A 21,556-nucleotide genomic window follows, 5' to 3' on the forward strand; every position below is an offset into this window, starting at 1 on the left:
TATCTTGAGAGGCGCTATAGGAATGATATTTTCTTCTTCTTCTTTCTCTTAATATATTAAAGTATTAACAACTGCTTAACCATATTATGTAATGCATTCCTAAGCAGACACCCCCCTCTGGGCATTTGTTCTATCCTTAAGGGCACCTAATATTTAACAATGACGGTAACGTTAATAAAGAGATCATTTGTTTATCAATGATTAATAATGCCCTAAGTAACGTTAACTCATTCACTGCCAGTCGTTTCCTGATCAGAAAAGCCCTGCATTTTCACTGTTTAAGAGTCACAGAACGTTGCGCTCGATGATGATGTCAACGCCAAAACTATCAAAACGATCCTTCGTTGGTATTCCAATATGGAGACACAATACGGAGACACTGACGCATGCTTTTATCACCAGTAGGATAGACTACTGCAATGCCCTGCTTTCTGGTCTTCCTAAAAAGAGGGGGTGTTTCTCAATGTCAAGGTGCCTGGCCCAGCGAGACAATGTCTTGCAAGGCCAGGTGCCTTGCTTACGAGGCCACTCTCCTTCCTTGGTCAAAGAAAACGGTTAAATGGAACAGGCTTGCGTCACGTGACTGAGGCTTCCACGGCAGCCACGTAACGTCACGTGACACAGGAAACGTTATATTTTACATGTATTAGTTTCAATATAAATATATAACGAGGCTTTTACTTTTTAAATTGTGTATATGTTTATTAAATTAAAAATATAAGTGAGTTACTACCCGCTAGCCACCGAAGCTGCTTGAACCTGAAAATTGTCCCCGAAGTAGCTGCCGGTTTCTGATCCGCCGTCTTTTTGAAAATACAGCGGTGTATTGTGGGTAATTTTTGACCAAGGTTAGGCTACAAGACACCTCCCGTGTATCCTTGCACAGCTAGCTAAATGGCTAACAAATGGAGAACACATGCCTCTGTAGAACATCTCGTCTCGTCTTCCTCCGCTTATCCGGGTCCGGGTCGCGGGGGCAGCATCCCAACTAGGGAGCTCCAGGCCGTCCTCTCCCCGGCCTTGTCCACCAGCTCCTCCGGCAGGACCCCAAGGCGTTCCCGGACCAGATTGGAGATGTAACCTCTCCAACGTGTCCTGGGTCGACCCGGGGGCCTTCTGCCGGCAGGACATGCCCGAAACACCTCCCCGGGGAGGCGTCCAGGAGGCATCCTGACCAGATGCCCAAACCACCTCAACTGGCTCCTTTCGATCCGGAGGAGCAGCGGTTCTACTCCGAGTCCTTCCCGAATGTCCGAGCTCCTCACCCTATCTCTAAGGCTGAGCCCGGCCACCCTACGGAGGAAACGCATTTCGGCCGCTTGTATCCGCGATCTCGTTCTTTCGGTCATTACCCAAAGCTCATGACCATAGGTGAGGATTGGGACGTAGATCGACCGGTAAATCGAGAGCCTGGCTTTCTGGCTCAGCTCCCTCTTCCCCACGACAGATCGGCTCAGCGTCCGCATCACTGCAGACGCCGAACCAATCCGCCTGTCGATCTCCCGATCCCTCCTACCCTCACTCGTGAACAAGACCCCGAGATACTTAAACTCCTCCACTTGAGGTAGGACCTCTCCCCCGACCCGGAGGTGGCAAGCCACCCTTTTCCGGTCGAGAACCATGGTCTCAGATTTGGAGGTGCTGATCCTCATCCCAGCCGCTTCACATTCGGCCGCGAACCTACCCAGCAAGAGCTGAAGGTCAGAGCTGGATGAAGCTAGGAGGACCACATCATCCGCAAAAAGCAGAGACGAGATTCTCCTGCCACCAAACTCGACACACTCCACACCACGGCTGCGTCTAGAAATTCTGTCCATAAAAGTGATGAACAGAACCGGTGACAAAGGGCAGCCCTGGCGGAGTCCAACCCTCACTGGGAACAGGTCCGACTTACTACCGGCTATGCGGACCAAACTCACGCTCCTCTGGTAAAGGGACTGAATGGCCCTTAACAGAAAGCCACCCACCCCATACTCCTGGAGCGTCCCCCACAGGGTGCCCCTGGGGACACGGTCATAAGCCTTCTCCAAATCCACAAAACACATGTGGATTGGTTGGGCAAACTCCCATGCCCCCTCCATCACCCTTGCAAGGGTATAGAGCTGGTCCACAGTTCCACGGCCAGGACGAAAACCACATTGCTCCTCCTCTATCTGAGATTCAACTATCGATCGGACCCTCCTCTCCAGTACCTTGGAGTAGACCTTTCCAGGGAGGCTGAGGAGTGTGATCCCCCTATAGTTGGAACACACCCTCAGGTCACCCTTCTTAAAGATGGGGACCACCACCCCGGTCTGCCACTCCCTAGGAACTGCCCCCGATGACCACGCAATGTTGTAGAGACGTGTCAACCATGACAGCCCTACAACATCCATAGCCTTGAGATACCCAGGACGAACCTCATCCGCCCCCGGGGCTCCGCCGCTGTGTAGTTGTTTGACTACCTCAGCAACTTCTGCCCCCGAGATCGGACAGTCCATCCCCAGGTCTCCCAGCTCTGGTTCCTCCTCGGAATGCGCATTGGTGGGATTGAGGAGCTCCTCAAAGTATTCCTTCCACCATCCGACTATAGCCTCAGTTGACGTCAGCAGCTCCCCATCCCCACTGTAAACAGTGTGAGCGAGTTGCTGCCTTCCTCTCCTGAGGCGCCGGACAGTTTGCCAGAACCTCTTTGGAGCCGATCGATAGTCTTTCTCCATGGCCTCACCAAACTCCTCCCACGCCCGAGATTTTGCCTCGGCAACTGCCACTGCTGCACCCCGCTTGGCTATCCGGTACCTGTCTGCTGCCTCCGGAGACCCACAGACCAGCCACGCCCTGTAGGCCTCCTTCTTCAGCCTGACGGCTCCCCGAACCTCTGGTGTCCACCAGCGGGTACGGGGGTTGCCACCACGACTGGCACCGGCCACCTTACGGCCACAGCTAGCAACAGCCGCCTCGACAATCGCAGAGTGGAACAAGGCCCACTCGGACTCAATGTCCCCCACTGCTCTCGGGACGTGGTCAAAGCTCTGCCAGGGGTGGGAGTTGAAGACCGTCTTGACAGGTTCTTCTGCCAGGCGTTCCCAGCAGACCCTCACTATGCGTTTGGGTCTGCCAGGTCTACGCGGCATGTTCCCTTGCCATCTGATCCAACTCACCACCAGGTGGTGATCAGTTGACAGCTCCGCCCCTCTCTTCACTCGGGTGTCCAAAACATACGGCCGCAGGTCAGATGATACGACTACAAAATCTATCATCGACCTGTGACCTAGGCTGCCCTGGTACCAAGTGTACCGGTGGGCATCCTTATGTTCGAACATGGTGTTCGTTATGGCCAAACTGCGGCTTGCACAGAAGTCCAATAACAAAACACCGCTCGAGTTCAGATTAGGTGGGCCGTTCCTCCCAATCACACCCCTCCAGGTCAAGCTGTCATTGCCCACGTGAGCATTGAAGTCCCCCAGCATGACAATGGAGTCCCCTGATGGAGCACTATCTAGCACTCGTCCCAGGGACTCCAAAAAGGGTGGGTACTCTGAACTGATATTTGGGCCATAAGCACAAACAACAGTCAGGACCCGTTCCCCGACCCGAAGGCGCAAGGAAGCTACCCTCTTGTCCCCCGGGGTAAACCCCAACACACAGGCAGAGAGTCTCGGAGCTAACAAAAAGCCAACCCCAGCCCTCCGCCTCTCACCCGGAGCAACTCCAGCAAAGTAGAGTGTCCAACCCCTCTCCAGGTCTCGGGTTCCAGAGCCAATGCAATGTGTCGAGGTGAGTCCGACTATATCTAGCCGGTACCGCTCAACCTCTGCCACAAGCTCCGGCTCCTTCCCCGCCAGCGAGGTGACGTTCCATGTCCCAAAAACTAGTTTTCTTGTCCGGGGATTGGACCGCCAAGGCTCCCGCCTTGGTCTGCCACCCGATTCGCATTGCACCGGACCCTTCATGTTCCTCCTGCGGGTGGTGGGTCCACAGTTGGACGAGCCCATGTATCCGGTTCGGGCTGGGCCCGGCCGGGCCCCATGGGCGAAAGCCCGGCCACCAGGCGCTCGCCCACGGGCCCCAACCCCAGGCCTGGCTCCAGGGTGGGACCCCGGTAACCCTCCGGGCCGGGTACTCCGACTCTTCATTTTAACCGCCATGAAAGATCCTTCGAACCGTTCTTTGTCTCACCCTTCACCTAAGACCAATTTGTCATGGGAGACCCTACCAGGGGCACTAAGTGCCCCAGACAACATAGCTCCTAGGATCATTAGGGCACTCAAACTCCTCCACCACGATAAGGTGACGGTTCTGTAGAACATGAACATTGGAACACATCTTGGCGGCTCCCGATGACTTATCTCCTAGGCAACTGGGACGGGGCCAAGACATCAAGGCAAGGTTCCTTGGCATTGAGAAACACCCAGCATTTCAGGTCTACGACTATTACAAAACTCAGCAGCATGTGCCCTGACGAAGACCAGGAGGCAGGAGCTTATCACTCCAGTTTAAGAATCACTGCATTGGCTCCCTGTATATTTCAGGATCGATATTAAAATACTTTTAACAGTTTTTAAGCGTCTTAACGGTCTTGGGCCCTCTTATCTTTCAGAACTGCGTATACCGTAGGAGCGTGTTTGTGTGTGCATGTTTGCCGGAGGATGAGTGTTGTGAAGGGTTTTTTATTGTCAGACTCTTTAAATTTCTGGGGATGGGAAGGAATGTGGGTATGTGGGGCCTTTTTAATTTGTTACGCACTTTGAGTTGCATGCATTGTATTATTAAGTGCTATATAAATAAAGTTTGAGTTGAGTTAAGTATTTGGTGGCGTCTTCTTCTGGTCAGCAGATTGGGAATGAGCTCACACCTTGTGAAAAATATGAAAACTTACAGAATCCTGTTATATTAAATCAGACTCTCGAGAAGAAAGCTGTCAGTTTTTATCACTGCTGCAGTTCTCCTCTTAAACACCAGTGAGAAATAATATAGCAGGAATGGCAGCAGAGCGTGTTTGTGGTTTGAGTGGGAATTGAGTCCTGATCTCTAGGAACAGGTGCTACAAATTCTGCCATTTCTGTCGTCCACATACTGGCACCCTGATTCACAGATTGGGTATGTTACAGCTCCTCAAGTGGAAGAGAATGAGGGGAGATGCAACATGACAACCACAATCAAGTGACAAGACACAGTCAGTAAAATGTAAAAACAGACTTTTAGACAAACACCACCGAGTGGGAGGGTTGAGAGGGACAGCTAGGTGGTGCCAAATCAAAGAAACTAGCAAAACAAAGCCAGGCCTAGTTTTCTAGCAATCCTCAGCAACCTAGATAAAAGAGTTTTGGTTTAACAAAAATGGGGATAAAACCGTACATGGGTGGCACCGACCTGTCTTCCTATTGTTTATAACATAAGCTTCTATATGATGAAAACGTACAGGGTACCCCAGACTCACCTGGTGTGCTAACAACCCCCATCACAAACCTTCAAACAAAAGATAGACTCCAGCTGTGGCACAGGTGAGCCAATCAGCACCAGGTGCCAGGGAGCGAGAGAGAAGGCAGTGGTGGTGGTGCTGGCTTCCAGCCTTTTTAATGACTTCTCAGCTTCTGATTGGTCCAGAAGAGACCTTTGGTGATCCAGATTGGTCTATTGTCAAAGGGCTGGGCACCTCGTTAACCAATCCAACACCAGCAGCTCCTGCATTCCTCTAACCAGGCTCTGCACCTGGGGATGACAAAAACACTCACACAGCCAGAGGGAAATTACATGTCCACCTGACACACAGACAATGTAACAGGTACCGCATGAGGTTTGTCTGTTGCACAAGGAAACTTCGGCATGGTGGTGAAGGGGGGAACATTTGAACCAGTTACGACAACCAAGCTTCCCCCTGAGCCAGTGCACAGCACAACATTTATTATATTAATTATATCAATTTTGATTGCCAAATAAATTTTTCTGAGTGAAAACATCCCATTGAGTGAAAATTTGATTAACACTTTTTTACCATATTTCATGCATGCATAGGTCAAAACAGTTTTGTTTGTTTGTTTAACTGCCAGTACACACTTTCCTGCCAATGCTGATGGGTGTGATAAGTTAATATTTTTGTTTCAGATCATGGATGACACCCAAACACAGATAGCCTGGCCATCCAAACTGAAAATTGGAGCAAAGTCCAAAAAAGGTGAATATTTTCTTTCTTTTTTTGGTTAAACCAGATGACACACTGATGTGTGAATGTCAAAGCAAAACAAACTTGAGTGTGTCCTACTTATGCCCATGTTATTCTGAAGAAAAGCTGAATTTTACACCAAAAGCAAACCTTTGGTACACATGGCAGACACGAGCAGTTCTAGGCTTATTTCCATGGCTCATAAATATAACCAACATTATTATTAGCCGTGAGCTAACGTCACGGTACAGCCTCGGTATGGCTGTGCACTTGTTTTGCTAGTTCTGTGTAGGCCTCCACTGTGTTATTGCTCTGTTTCTGCTTTGTGTGTGTGTGTGTGTGTGTGTGGGGGGGGGGGGGGGGGGGTGCTGTCCTGCTTTATTCATAAACTCTGTGCTGCTCTCCATCAATAGTCCAACATGGAGAGGGAACAGGTTTTACATTGGGAAAATTTTGTTAGTTTCTAACAATTTAATCTATTGCTTTCAAACAGGTTTTATTAGCCCCATTCCCACCTGTACCGGGTCGGCCCGGGCCGGGTAGCCCCAGTCGGCCCCAGCCTGGCCCGGTTGATTCCACACATCCTTGCCTTAAGCCCATGTGGGCTGATTCTACCCACCAATCAGAGGCTTGCTCTAATGGAAGGTGTGAATTTGCTGTCAGCAGTGGGCGTGTTGGCCCTGGTCGGCCTGAAGCAGTACCCCTCGGGAAGAGGGCCGAGAATGAGCCTTGGTTGGCCCGGGAAAATTCCAGGCCACCCAGATATGTAAACAACCTACGCTACCCGGCCCGGGCCGACCCGGTACAGGTGGGAATGGGGCTATTGATTCTTGAACCAGAACCATGATTAAATTCACATTGAAGTACATACATTCTGTAGCTCCATGCTGTCCAGAAACTGCACTGAACAACTTTGTAGACACAAGTGAGAGGTGCAGCAACTGTCAAAGTGGAGTTTACTGTGCTGGTACTTCATTTAAATGCTAGCAGTTAGCTTTAAAGTTTTGCCAAACCATCAATAAAATGTGCAAGAAGAGGTTTGCTTTTTGCAGTAGTAGTCGAATTCCAGCTAAAAAAATAAATAAATAAAACAACTGTTTTCTGTGTTAAAATAAGAACCAAGTAATGCAGTTAGAAGTTTGCTTTTCTTAGCATCATGGTGGATCCTGGAAGTAAAAGGAAGAGAGTAGAACTAGTCACAGAGCTCAAACTGGGGTGAATCTCGACACGGCCTACAGTGTTAACGAACATTTTTGAGCAACGTGTGCCACATTGGCAAATGTGAGAGTGTCTCACGCAGGACATTTTTGAACCACGTAAGGCATTGTCTTTGCCTGCTTCAGATTTGTATCCATTTAACAGTGGGCTTTGAAGTGACCTATGACCTTTACATATTATGCACATTTTTACTTTGGCATTAATCTGTTGGAATAAAAAAAATGTCATTTTATTGAGCCAGTATGTGCTAAAATGATCCTTTACATGGTTAATGAAAGGCCCCCTGTGGCGGGAATATTCCATTTGCAACTTCAGACTGGCGGGCTGGTCTGTTTTGCTTCCAGCAAGTTTCCTGCGTGTTTTAGATCATGAACACATCTGATTTGTTTAATTTAGTGATGAATCACTCCTGTAGACACTAAGGAAGGCTGGGCGATGTTTCAGCTGTAGATGAAGGTGTTAAAAAGATTAACACATTGCGAGGAGATAGGTTTTGGTTTTACAAACAAACATTATCGGGTGGTAAAAGCAAGCTAAAACTACCTAGTTCCCCTTTAAAAGGCTCTGAAGAAGCACTGCTGCAGGTAGCTGAAGTCAAACAGATGATCTCTGATGGATTATTGAAAACAATGTGTCGTGGACTCAGTGCAAATTCTCAATAGACTGTGTGCAGGTTTTGGTTTTGAGCATGTAGATTTAATTTTGGCCAGTGTTGCTGTAGCTTTTGTAGAGCGGGAAAAATCTCACCACAGGTCGGACCTGTGTCGCTGGAGTCTTAGTGTGGAGGTGTGTATACAAGGTAAACAACGCTAACACGATAGGCAGTGTTAGCTGATTAGATACCTGCAGTAATAACAGGAGAGGATGTGCGAATGTCACCGCTTCACTAGTCCGGAGCGGGTCAATAAATTATTGCATATGTTGTAGCCAAAGGCTTTTGTATATTCGGATGCTTCCTCCCTTCATGAAATATCTACTTTGCAATTATTTCAAGTTGCCCTGTAATGCTTTATGTAATGCTGTCATACTTTCCTGTAAAATATAACCAAACTTTCGAGTGTGTGTGCCGCTTGGACACCATGTTTCCTGCTTTTGTATGCTACACAACATGCAGGGTGACATCATTTGCGCCGACCGGAATTGGTAAGGGGAATTGTTTGTAAAAGTGGCGAACGATTCCTAGGAATTGAACCAATGGGAACCGGTTCTCAACATGAACCGGTTTTCGATTCCCAACCCTAATTTTGGTGTTTTAAGAGAAGAAGCACGTTGTTCACTATGTCTGACAATTTAAAATTTTTCTTTGGACAGCATTAATACATGTCAGTAATGTCTGACGTGTTTTCGCTAACACTGGGCCTATACTCGTCTGAGGCTACGGCAGGGTTGTATAAGACAGTTGTAATTCCACTTTCAAGCAGTTGGGGGAGAAGCGGGAAACTTAAGTGTTACTTTAGAATTTTTTTAATCTTCTTGCCTTAACGTTTCAGAAAAGTATAAAGACCAAATGTTTGTATTTAGACTGTTCTAGACTTTTGTACTTGTGCCTTTCTGCAGCACAGACTTGTCATAAATCAGATGCAATGCCCATTCTAACATGTGTTGCAACAAGTTTTTTTTTTCATTGAGTTATAAATAGCTTTGGGTCTGTGTTGTTTTAGCAATGTGCAAGTTATTAGAATCAGATGAGAAGAAGGTATTTTTGGGTTGCGCCAGCATTCTTTAGTAAAACGATAATGAATCACTTTGCAGTGATGAAAGCTTGCATGTTTTCCATTCCTCATATGCTTGTAACTTCATCAATACACAGAGCATTTGGATTTTTCTGTGGAGACGGAGATGTGGGAGTTGAAACTCACATTTATTGGAAAACTTGATCCAGCACTCTGTTACCAATAAAAGATTATCACGATTATTTAAAGCTCTTCCGTGAGGGAGGAGGGGTTCAAGGCGATGATCAGGGAGGGAAAGGTGTAGCGGTGCTCATTTTGTTTCTCTCAGGAGAATTGCCAGTGAGCATCTTCAAACCAGATGTGAGATCCTCGGACATTGTGTAACTTCCTCTGTAAGTCGGCTCAGAAAAATGTTGACGGGATCACGGTGCATTCTTTAACATGTTTCCTTTGTGGTACTTAATCAACTTTAGGTTCTGGCAGTTCATTCACATTCAATCCTTCATTCACCCGAAGTATCAGTTCATTCATAAAACCTGCTCTTGGTTCCACCTGGGAACCGTTATATGTGAACAAAATGGGAGAAATTAAAATTCCAACATGATTTGTGGCCAGATTTTCCAGTTCACTGTGTAAACCAAGAAGAGCAGGGGGTAGAGAAGCTGGTGGTGAATCACAGTTCTGAATTGGCAAAGATGGTTAAGTGTCTTGCCTAAGGACTCAACAACAGGGGCTTGAACCTGCAACCCTCGATTACGTGGGCACTTAGCTCTTCTGCCACTGTCGCCCCAATTATACGATTAGACAACGCAAGCATGGGATTGCCAGAGCCGTGTTTTTTGCAGCACTCCTGACAGACTCAGGATAAGTTGAGTCCATTTTACAGATCCATGATTTTCCCCTGAAACGGGTCAATTTCGACATTTTTGGGGAAGGAAAGACAGGAAATCGAACGCGGAAACGGAGTGAAGCTCCCGAGATTGTCAGAATAAAGAAACGTACTGCCTTCCGGTTGCTTTACTTTAAAAAAAGTTACTAACTGTGAGGTCCCGTGAGAAGTTATCATCTAGCTAGCGGTCTCCTTTGTTTTTCAGGTCCGTATTGGCGATTATAAAACGGACAGAACATAAAACACAAACCTTTTGGAGCCATGTTGTAATTTTCTCCTGCTTGTTGTTGTGTTTACTGACGTGCTCTGTCGGTGACAGCGGCTCCCCTGCTGCTTCGCGTCTCATGGGAAGGGCCAAGCAGCAGCTCACACGAGCAAGACATGCTGCTGCAGTAACGTGCTGCTGACGGCTCCGGTGGAAAGAAGGGGTGAGGCTCCCATGTCTTACCTGCTCAAATGGGGCAAGGTTCTTCTGGAGGTTTCTTCCTGTTAAAGGGGAGTTTTCCTCTCTGCTGCAGTTACATGCTTAAAGTCTCTGACACATCAAGTTTAGTGACTCTGCAATCTGCTGGGTTTCCTTACATAGGACATTTTTAACTATATGGAATAGTGAACTAAACTCAATGCCCTAATAAAAAGGTTCATTTGGAAATGCCTTGTTGTGACTTGGTGCTATATAATTGAATGGCATTTTATTACAATTGTTGTCGCTTTTATAAAAATTAATATTTTGTGAATAATATGCTAGAAGACAATCATGAATCGAGTTCGCAATTTCTGCTCACAATATAAATGCAGTTGGATAATTTCCTTAGAGATATTCCACCCAAAAATGAAAATTTGTCTGTTGACATATTTCCCAGAGTTAGATAAGTGGCCAACTCATTCATTCTCCTGATCCATTTTGAATCTTGGGTGGAAAAAACCTTAAAAATAATTAAGCCTTGTTATCATATCGGTTTTTGCTTTAGACACACAATCACGACTAGGTTTGACGTCATTTTGCTTTCATTGAGTCGCCACCATGCGATTGGCCAATTGGCAGTTTAACATATGTACCCAAACAGCAGCCTGCGAGCTCAATGAATACCATTCTGCATGGATGCTCATGTGGGTACTGTAGTATCCTCTTCATTTTATCTTTTTATCTTTTAAGACGTTTGGCTAAAGTAAAGCCGTTTTTATCTAGACGTGACCTTGAGACCGTTGTTCATGCTTTATTACCTCGTGACTTGACTATTGCAATTCCATTTTATTTGGTGTCAGTAAGGGTACTGTAAACCAGCTGCAGCTTGTCCAGAATGCTGCAGCTAGATTCTTGGACAGCAAAAGGAAGCATGAACATGTGACACCAAGTTTGGCTGCTCTCCACTGGTTGCCTGTTGATTTTAGAATTCGTTTTAAACTTCTTTTAATGGTGTTTAAGGCGCTGAATGGTGTGGCTCCAACCTATTTGACGGAGTTGCTGCAGCCATATGCTCTGGCCCGGTCACTCCGCTCCAATAACCAGCTGCTGCTTGTGTCTCCTAAGGCCAGGTTGAAGTTGAGAGGGGACAGGGCGTTGCGGGTCCGAAACTGTGGAACGCACTGCCCCTAACCATTAGGGGCTCTCCATCGGTAGCGGTTTTTAAAATGAGGCTGAAAACCTACTTTTACGATCTGGCTTTTAATTCTGTGGGTTATCAATTGCTAATGTTTCTTATTTTGTAATTCTTATTTGTGGTTTTAATTATGTCTGTGGCGCTATATGTTTTATTGTTGTATTCTTCTGTTGTACAGCACCTTGGTGGCATGCTCATGCCTGTAAGGTGCTTTATAAGTAAAGGCTGATTGATTGATTGATTGATTGATTGATTGATTGATTGATTGATTTAGAAATATTTACTTTGATCAGGTAAAGGCAGGGTCCGAAATTAAATTTTTTACTCACCGGCCAAGTTGGCTGGTAGATGATGAAAATCTACCGGCCAAGCATATTTTTTACCGGCCAAAATTCTAAATGATTTAGATCTACCTAAAGCATATTATTCTATATTATGTTGATTCCAAAGAGTCACAAAATAATTAAAACATCAATTAATAAGAAAAACAACTCTTTTGTCATTTTTACTATTTATGTATTTATTTTTAGAGATGTTTTTATGAACTCTTTCATTGAAATCTAGTCAGACTCCTTGTTTTCTCTGTCCATGAAGTCTGACCTCCTGCTTCTGACACCGTCTTTGTGCCAAAGCATTACAGCCTCATTTGGGTCCTAGTCCTTGATCTCTGGAGAACACAGCTGCACCATGAGAGTATCTGAAAGTGTGTCAGGGCTAGGGTTGTCACGGTAACCGGTGTAGCAGTAAACCCCGGTAAAAAAGTTGACAATAATAATAACCGTCTTGTTTTTTTTTAAAAAAATTATCTCGGTGGATTACCGTGGCTGTGGTGTAGGCGCGGTGACCCTTACCAGCCACCGTATCATCTGCTGAAGTTGCCGGCGGCACATGCGCACTTTGTTGTTTACGACCAAAACTTTTCTTTAAGCTAAAGCTGAAATAATGGCCAGAGGAGACGGCAGCACTCGGGACATTTATTATCCCTCAAAGAAGACAAAGTCGGAAGTATGGGCATTTTTTGGATATTTGAAGAATGCCGAGGGACAGTTGTCTGTGAAAGGCATCATAATGTAGCCATTGTCTCACGACTCCGCCATCTCCAGTTTGCCTTTTTTCACAAAATCTTCTGGTTGCCACTGGTCCTGGTGGTTTTTTCTTCGAGTTCGACGAGTTTTCTTTTGGAAGGCTGGCTGACTCCAGTTAAAAACCGCCACATTTCACCACTAGTTTTAACACGAAGCTAACTGCTAACTTGATAAACTGATTGAATGGGATAGGTGGAAATGACGTTGGATGTGGCGTTCACGTTTCGCGTACATTTGTGTACATTGCATGCAGGCGGGAGGAGTATCAGAAATCCATGGAAGATGACTGATAAACATAACTAATTTGGTGCAAACATTTACTCGCCAGGTGGCAGGTAGAGCTCAAAAATTTACTCGCCAAATGGAGCAATTTGTTCGCATTTGGCGAGTGTTAATTTCGGGCCCTGGGTAAAGGCTTTGTCTCAACAACACGTTTTTTCAGATTTTTTTTACTTTTTGCAGCTTAAATTATTCAGAATTCACAATTTAAAGAGGCTGTAGTTTTAATTTGTGTCAATGGGAGGTAGTCGATAAAAATGTAGCACTGCTTTCATCGCAGTGGAATCATTTCAGACCACCACTGGGTTAAAACACATGTAGATACCACCTCATTTCACTTTTATGTTATTTACATTTAGAAAATGTTGAGAAACAGCGCTGCTGTAAAAGCAGAGAAGAGCTTCTATGGAAGCTCTGTCCCTAATTGGGTATAAATGTACAAACAATAAAAGGGTTTCATTAGGAATAGACATGCTTGAAAATAGTACATTATATATTGCTGGAGGCAGGTGTATTCTGCATTTGTTCTGTCATTTTATTTGCTTGTTTGCTACTAAGACACTTGTGAGTTTAGCTTTCAAAGCCGGTTAATGGGAATGTTGTTTGGAAGGTGAGAGGAAATAAGAGCATACTTGCAAAGTAAATGTGACAAAATAATTTTACCAGCAGTAAATTATTTTTCTGATCACTTGCAGCAAATAAAATATTAAGTTATTAATATTGCAACAATTTCCTTAAGTCAGGTAACAACAGATAAGATGCTATACTAAAGTGAGTCACTCTGCTCTTAAACAATGACAGTTGGTTTGTTTGTGCAGTTTGACAGGTTATTTTACTATTTCTTATTTAATGTAAAGTAATTTTTGTGGATGTTTTTTTCCTGAAATCTTCATCAGTGTGCTGTCTGGAATTGATTGCACTGTGCAGGATCAGAGCAACACCTCTGAACACAGGGGCCGCAGTTCATCAAAATGCCTGCTACTCTTATGTCATTTATCACCTGCAGCTAGCTATATCTCCCACCTGCATAAGCACGATAAGTCCAGTTGTTAGCATTTGGGGCGAGCCGTCAGAAGGGAGCACACTTTCAGTGATTTACTAGAGCCAGAGCTCATCGGTCTCACTAGAAACGAGCCTGTGCTGCAAATTAAAGCGTGTGGCAAAGCGGTCAGCTCAGTGGGATCATCTGTCGATTTTCAGCAGGTTTCATTCTGCAGGTTTAATGCTTAGCTGTATTTGAAAATCTTCTTAATAGTTCTACTACTTGCCAACTTGGGAGTTTTGAGTTTTCAGCTTTTCTGCAGATGTTTTGAATGAAAAAAGCCAAGCCAAACTGAGTTAATTCTCTTCATTTGCGTGGTATTTTCAAATGTAAGTGGAAAAATCCGTCTGCTTTGCCAGGTTTCGAGCTCTGGGTCAAGAGGTTTCTTCTGTGTAAAATCCAAGAAGTCGCTTTTTTGCAGCTGCAAGTTGACCATTGTTGTTGTTTGTTTTCATAGGTGCCCTGCGTGCCAAATTAGGACTCAAGGTGTTCAATTTTTTATTCCACAATCAATCATCAAGAAAAAAAAGTGGGGGTTGGAAAAAGTCACAGGAACACATTTTGCTTGAAAAATGCGGGGGTGTTCTACATCACAACTGCAGCGCTCCTTTAGGCTGGCTAATGTTTGCCAGATGTTCTATGCAGGTTAGATGGAGGACACTTAAAGGAGTGTTACTCCCTCTAATGGTTACAGATGGTATCACAGGAGGAAGTTGGGAGCTTGGTGTTGTTCTGCAATAACAGAATGACGGGAATATGTCCTGGAACCAGAACTGAGCCCGTGACAAGACTAGCTGTGCTCCTTTTTCTTTGTCTTTCACAACTCCCTAAAGAGTTTTGTTGCTTCATAATGAGGCGTAGCATGTCTGAAACATGTCAGCAGTCTAACTAGTGTGAGTGTTTGTGTGACAGTAAAATATCTCTGATCAACTGGTCTGATTTCTAACCTGCCCTTATGTCTGTAGCTTTCTGAGGTCATTGTTGCATTGCTGTAGCGTTCTGAGTTGCCAGGGAATTTACAATAAAGTTGATTTAGTGAGTTCTGCCTGATGCCTGTTCTGTAAATCTGAGACTGTGTGGGTGTGTGTGGGGGAATGGCTGGCTGGGGGGGTGAAAATAAGAGGGTTTAGTGGGCTTCCTGCTGTTCAGTACAGTTAACACATGGGCAACAGGCTGCATGAGTGGAGTTTTGTCCCTTTGTTTTTCATGATTTATTTATTTATTTATTTATTTATTTATTTATTTATTTATTTATTTATTTATTTATTTATTTATTTATTTTTACTCATCGGGGATTCAGCATGCAGAAAGGCCAGATGTTAGATTACCCAACAAACATGCTCTGAACACATTGTTTATTCTGCTCCACAATGACTACGTTTACATGCAGCCAATGTCCGGGTTATGATCGGGTTAAGGTCGGTATTCGGGTTTCTGAGTTGATCAGAATAACCCGTTTACAAGCATAAATAGAAAGAGTTACTCCTAACTTGCATAACCCGATTTAAATGCGGACGTTGGGGTAGCGTCAGGACGTATGGACTACGTCAAGACGCTATATGCGGTCACCTTCTTGTATATTTCGCTGTCTCTGTACTTTCGCCCGTCAACAAAAGACATAATGTTCATACTTTTCGCCAAACCGATGAAGACAGAGGTTTCCTCGTCACTCCAAAAGTGTGGTGCTGTCCCGCGACTCGCCATGTTGCTCCCAACTTGTTGTTTACTTCCGGTGTTCTGGCGCATACAAGACGTCTCGCTACTCAAAAGACCAAGATTCCTTGCGAACAGAGCATGCGCAGAACACACGCTTTGATGGGGATATCCCGATATGCGTTTACACGACCAAACATTCGGGTTAGAAAAGGGTTACCCCAGGTGTAGTAACCGGGTTTTTAAAAACCCAGTTATGAGCATATCTGGGGTTTTGGCGGTGTTTACATGACCGTGCGGAACCGGGTTATTGTGAATATTCGGGTTTTAAAAGGGTTACTGGCTGCATGTAAACGCACTCAGTGTTATACCTTTTTTTCCATTTGACACACAGCCTTTTATTTGGGTCTATTATTTGTAATTTAGCTCAAGTATTCAAAGCTGATCCTGCTTTTTCTAGCAGCTAAATTTCCATTAATGTCAGCTGATGCTTCCTAAAACGCAGTCAACTCAAATATCAAGCTAAAACTCTTGAACATAACTCCCAAACACATTTAAAATTATAAAGCTTGGACCGATGTAAGTAATTTTTTAACATCTGTATCGGTCCGATAAAACTGGACCAATATCAACAACTGATAATTTTTCCATATTGTTTCAGTTTGTGTAATGGGTTCAGAGGGTGAGGGGGTGATGATGTATAATTTAGTCATGTGACAGTGATAGTAATCATCTCTGAAGTGCAAATGTGTGTGGCATGTGTATATAGTAAGTACATTTTATTTATATAGCACTTATCACAGACATAGAATCACAAAGTGCTTCACATAGATCAAAACAAAATAAAACAAAGTCATAAAATCATAATGATCTCAAAATAGAAATAGATTAAAGCTGCTTTCCTGAGTATTTCTCTTATCCGATGGCACCATCTAGTGGCTGACAAGCATATCACACAAAACATCTGTTGCTCTGTTTGTTTAAGATGGCACGTTTCTGTTTATAAATGTGCTTCTGTAGCTGACAAACAGAGCTAAAACACGCAATTTTACGAGTATTATTCTCATGTCATGTTGTGTTCTCATATATTTATATTTTAGAGGCTTACTTGTCCGTGAAAAGTTCATCAACTCTGCATCAGCTGAGGCATTCCTTAAATTTGAAGCAAGTAAGCGGTAGTCTAACGCTATTGGTTAGTTCTGGTCGGCGCTCAGTTTCCTATTGCATGGAGCTCTGCGGGGCCGGGGGCGTCTGACAAAATACACATTGATTCTTGATATTTTGCAGTAATGCGTGGAGAAAGAAACAGAAAAAAATGAAGTGTACAAAAACATAATGTTTGTGTTAATGCTGCACACGATAGAGGCACAGTTGGGTTTGTGGGGGCATTAAAGAATGACAAATTGCATGAATTTAACTCTGCTGCAGCACTTTGGTGTCTGGCTGCTTGCTGGCTTTAGAGAGACTCTTACAGATGTCAAAACAGCAATTATTCCCACAGAGCTTTTCTCCGATGTGCTCTAATTTGCTGATAAAAGCAATTGTGTTTGGTGAAATGGTTTTAACTAGCCTCTGCTCCATTCAGCTGAAAGTTACTCCTGCTCACTAAAGAGCTGTATGTTCTGTTTCATCTTGCAGATCCCCACATCAAAGTGTGTGGAAAGAGGGAGAATGTGAGAGAAGCCAAAGACAGAATTATGTCCGTCCTTGACACAAAGGTACAGTTTCATTATTTATTTTCTGTTTTAATCTTTCTTTTTTTCACCTCAGTATGAGTGACAGAGTGCCTCCAGTTTACCCAGACACTCTCACGGATGATGGTGTGTGCATTCAGCTTCATTGCCATGGCAACACACAGATTCATATACTTGGAAGTGTGCACTGCAGCACCTCCTGGGTACAGGAAAGCTTCCAGTTGTTTTCAGCATGGAGGATAAACACTGTTTCATGTATTTGTGTCATAAAAAAACTTTTCATGGAAATGTAGCTGAGTTACTTAATTATTTACTTTTTTGCAAGATGTTTTCCTGTAACATGACAGTGTTTAATGGGGATTTTTAAGAAAAATGTGCCTCTTATGACTCCTTCGGATAAAGGATTGGTTGCAAAAGAAAATGTATTATTAGTAAATCTAAATGTGTGTTGATTCAGACCTCCGCCATGCTTCTCTGCTTCTTATTAGAGCAACAGGGTGACGTTGAAGATGGATGTCTCCCACACCGAGCACTCCCATGTGATTGGCAAAGGTGGCAACAACATCAAGAGGGTGATGGAGGAGACGGGGTGTCACATCCATTTTCCAGACTCTAATAGGAACAACCAGGCTGAGAAAAGCAACCAGGTCTGAGCCTTGTTAATTGTTTTCCATTATTCTCTTGAGCTAAAGCGCTGCCCGATGGTCTAAGCTGTTGTGCTGCCTTAATTGTTTCCAGTCATCATCGCACTACCGTTGATTTTCTTCTGTAGCAGGTTGTTAGGTTGATCTGTGTTCAAAACCTTTCTGTTCATTTATAAACTATTGTGGAGTCTGAGGCTGGACAGGTTGCACAAATTAGGTGTAATTTTTTTTTTACTGTTTATGTAGCAAAATCTGAGGTTTTTTGCTGTATTTTTTAAAGATCGCTGAGCAAACATCTTCTAAGTGTCATTAAAGTGAAGAAGTGCTCCTGAGACTATGTTAACTACTAAAATTGTCAAAGACATAACAATCAGTGTTGTCGAGTTTGTTTTTTTTCCCCAATCTTCTTGTTTTTATTTTTTTATTTTTTTTACTCAAAACTTCTGCACTAGTGGCCCTCTTGGTCAACCGCAGCCAGTGACGGCTTCAGAAATTTTTTTCTGCAGGTGCTATGAAGGAGCTAGTCTTATTATTGAGGGTGCTATGAAGGAAGTGGTCATGCGTACCTATTGTTCTCTAAAACACCTTCAACACTAGCAGATACACATGCGTGCACAACACCTCAACAACACCTGAAACAATCATTGATATACATCATAAACACATGAACAATCACTGACTTTTCCACGAAATCATAAACGCATACAGCCACACAGAAATCCATCTATAGTGTTGCAAGGTTAGCTAATGTTATTGTTAGCATTTCCAGCGGCAAAACCCTCGACTGCTGCGGCGGTTGAGGGTTGACTCTCTTCATCCAGATCCGTAGGTTTTTGTGGGTCTGAGATCATTTCCAAAGATTCATTAGTTTCTGACTGAACCTGTGGAAATTTGGACAACAAAAACCGATCCACTTTACCGCTAGCTCTACCTTTCACTCGTTCGCAGGTGGAAAATGAGGTCAAAGGTTAACATCAATTTCCTGTTTTAGTTTAAGTTGTTATTATCTATATGATAATTTACTGATTATTTTTGTTTTGTGTGTTAAATGTTATCACATCCACACGTTAAATTAAAATTAACTTGTAAAAAAAATAAATCTAATATTTACTTGGGGGTGCAATGACTAATCCAGGGGTAGCTATAGCGCCCCCCTGCCATCGCCACTGACCGCAGCATCACTTGAAAAGCCCAAGGAATCATGCCGAGCTGGCAATACAGCTCGAAAGTTTGGGAGCATTTTATAAAAATTAGAGAGATGCAAAAGCTATAGGGTAGAACTTAACCTTCCATGGCAGTACGACAGTGATTCACAAGTATCTTGTAAGGAACCACGTTATGGCCGACGACTAAGAGAGACAGTTGCTTATGTAGGCTAATTTACTAGTTAGCTGCTAATATTAACAGTAGTGATTGCATTACTCATAGCACACATCATATGTTTACTGTAACTTTAAAAATAGTTTTTTTTTTTTTTTTAAAGAATCACGTTGTGGCTGACGACAAAGGGCAACGGTCACCTCCTGAAGCTATATTGCTAGTTAGCTGCTAACATTAACGTCAATAGGGAGCTCAAGTCTCTTTCGGGTCGGTTGTTGGGTCCCCGGAAGATTGAAAATATAAATTCAAGTCAATGAGGCTCAAAGAGCATTGGTTTAGCGTCCAGGAAACAGCAGAGAACATCTCAGGTAAGCTAACAGTTAGCATGAGAAACTCCACCACACAGCAGAACTCCTCCAGGCTTGTTATTTGTGGAGAAATAAGTTGCAAAGCAAACTGAGTCAGTGGTAGAGTTGTGTTTTTGTTAGCCAATCAGAGGTGAGATGTCCAAATATCAGGAAGTAAGACTCAAAATCCTGCTGTCTGAAGCTCTCCTCTGATCTGGCAATCTCCTAGATCCTGAAGCAGGTGCACCTGGGATTTTTGTATCCAGAGTCCAACTTAAAAGGCATTCATTCCTACTAGAGACAACTGAAAACATATTAATTAAATGAGTGAACCACACCTTTAGGCCCATTGTCTTGTTTTCCTTATTTTCTGCAAGTTGAAAATGTTTTTAAAATTAGTTGAATGAGCTGTCTTTATTTTTAGATGTCACATAACACTTCAGAGACAACACCTCAAGAAGATGGTCACATTAGAGTAGCTGCATGCTGGTACTACTTTAAGGTAGAATTTATGCACAATCTGATTATTGGACTATCAAAATAATTGTTGCAGCCCTAGTCTGAAGACTTTGTGGACACACACAATGCATTAGAATTTTAATTGTGCATCTTTACTAGCTTTTTTTCAAAGTCATCACTAAAGTTCTGACAACTTTTAAAGGTTTATGGACTTTTCTTCTTATCTCACATGGTGCAGTTTGAATATTCTGCAACATTAAACTCCTCTGTATCTCATGGACTCTTCCATCACATCCACTTTCTCTGATGATGCAAGTATGGGCTGATGAGAAGCAAGAGGCTCCCTCAAGGCTCAACACCCCTTAAAGCACTCCCTTCGTTTTCTCTAGTTTCTGAAGCCTCTGGGATGGAGCAGACTGGTTTATACTGAGTGGTGTGTGTCGCTGCATACTTTTAACCCTGTCTGGAGTGGCTGTTGCACATTTCAGAGTTAATAAGACCTTTTCATGTTGGAATAACTGATTGCTTCATGCTTCCCTTCCAAGCATGGTTGTATTTGCGTGTGTTGTAGCTCTAAAGTCAGAGCCTGCTTTATGTCTGTATAATCTCTGCTGTTTTAACAACAGATACCCAAAACCGTTTTTAGTTTGTTTAATAGACTTTTCAGCAGTTTAGTGTAGAATGTAAAAAAATAATAATAATTGTGGTTTCATATGGAAATATCTTACTGTGACCACTCATTTTTGTGGCTTTGTTTAAAATCCACGCATTTAAACTGTGACACTTAACTATTGGACTAAATATGTGTGAGAACATGTGTTGTATCTCTGGCATTGTTCACTGCTGGGCTGGAACTGGCTGAGTCATTTTATTGTTAACAGGTGTCCATCGCGGGGCAGCCAGGAGGAGTGGAGGCAGCTCGTGTAAAAATAAGGGTAAGTTGGAACTTGGCCACTTTTATCTAAAAATGTGACTTTTCTCACGTTGTACCACCAAACTTCTAGTTTTCCACACCAGCTCAGTAGTGGTTGAGTTGCTTGACAATAAATACTGTATCCTGCTTCTGAAGCTGTCAAAACACACTTTATTGAAGTGGTTCCTAATGTTGGGGTTGGAACCTCACTTGCATTATGAAACACAACCTATAGGAACTGAGATACATCATCTCCTATTTCAAGAATGTTAGAATAGTTGCATTACAAAATAGATGAAAAGTCCCAAAACCCTTCGCATACGAAAACCAAAATGATCTTTTTTTTTAATTATCTGAAAAAGCATAAAACTCTAATTTCCATATCCAATTTTAAAATATATGAGGGTATATCTTTATTCTGGTCAACGTTGTCCACACTTCCTCAAAGCCACAAACACCATTCCTAGCTTATTCTCAGACCACTTCCTCAGACCAGTTGTAAAGTACAAGTATTAAACTCAACCTTTTTGGCAAGCCCATCTCCATCCCCTTTCCAAACCTCTCCTCTGCTTTCATTTTAGGTCTGACTGGAAGCTA

The 21,556-nt window shown here is 43.6% G+C and overlaps 1 protein-coding gene across 3 annotated transcripts in view; it reads left to right on the forward strand.

The window, feature by feature from the left end:
* Window positions 1-21,556, forward strand: part of LOC107375951 (protein bicaudal C homolog 1) — a 110,474-nt gene that overhangs the window by 51,351 nt on the left and 37,567 nt on the right. For all 3 annotated transcript variants that reach the window (XM_015944798.3, XM_015944799.3, XM_054750308.2), the window contains exons 3-6: window positions 6,085-6,154; window positions 17,221-17,300; window positions 17,765-17,923; window positions 20,928-20,981. In XM_015944798.3, the coding sequence (XP_015800284.3) occupies window positions 6,085-6,154; window positions 17,221-17,300; window positions 17,765-17,923; window positions 20,928-20,981 (363 nt within the window). The remainder of the gene's footprint in view (window positions 1-6,084; window positions 6,155-17,220; window positions 17,301-17,764; window positions 17,924-20,927; window positions 20,982-21,556) is intronic.

Source organism: Nothobranchius furzeri, chromosome 12 (genome assembly GCF_043380555.1).
Source record: "Nothobranchius furzeri strain GRZ-AD chromosome 12, NfurGRZ-RIMD1, whole genome shotgun sequence".
NCBI lineage: Eukaryota > Metazoa > Chordata > Actinopteri > Cyprinodontiformes > Nothobranchiidae > Nothobranchius > Nothobranchius furzeri.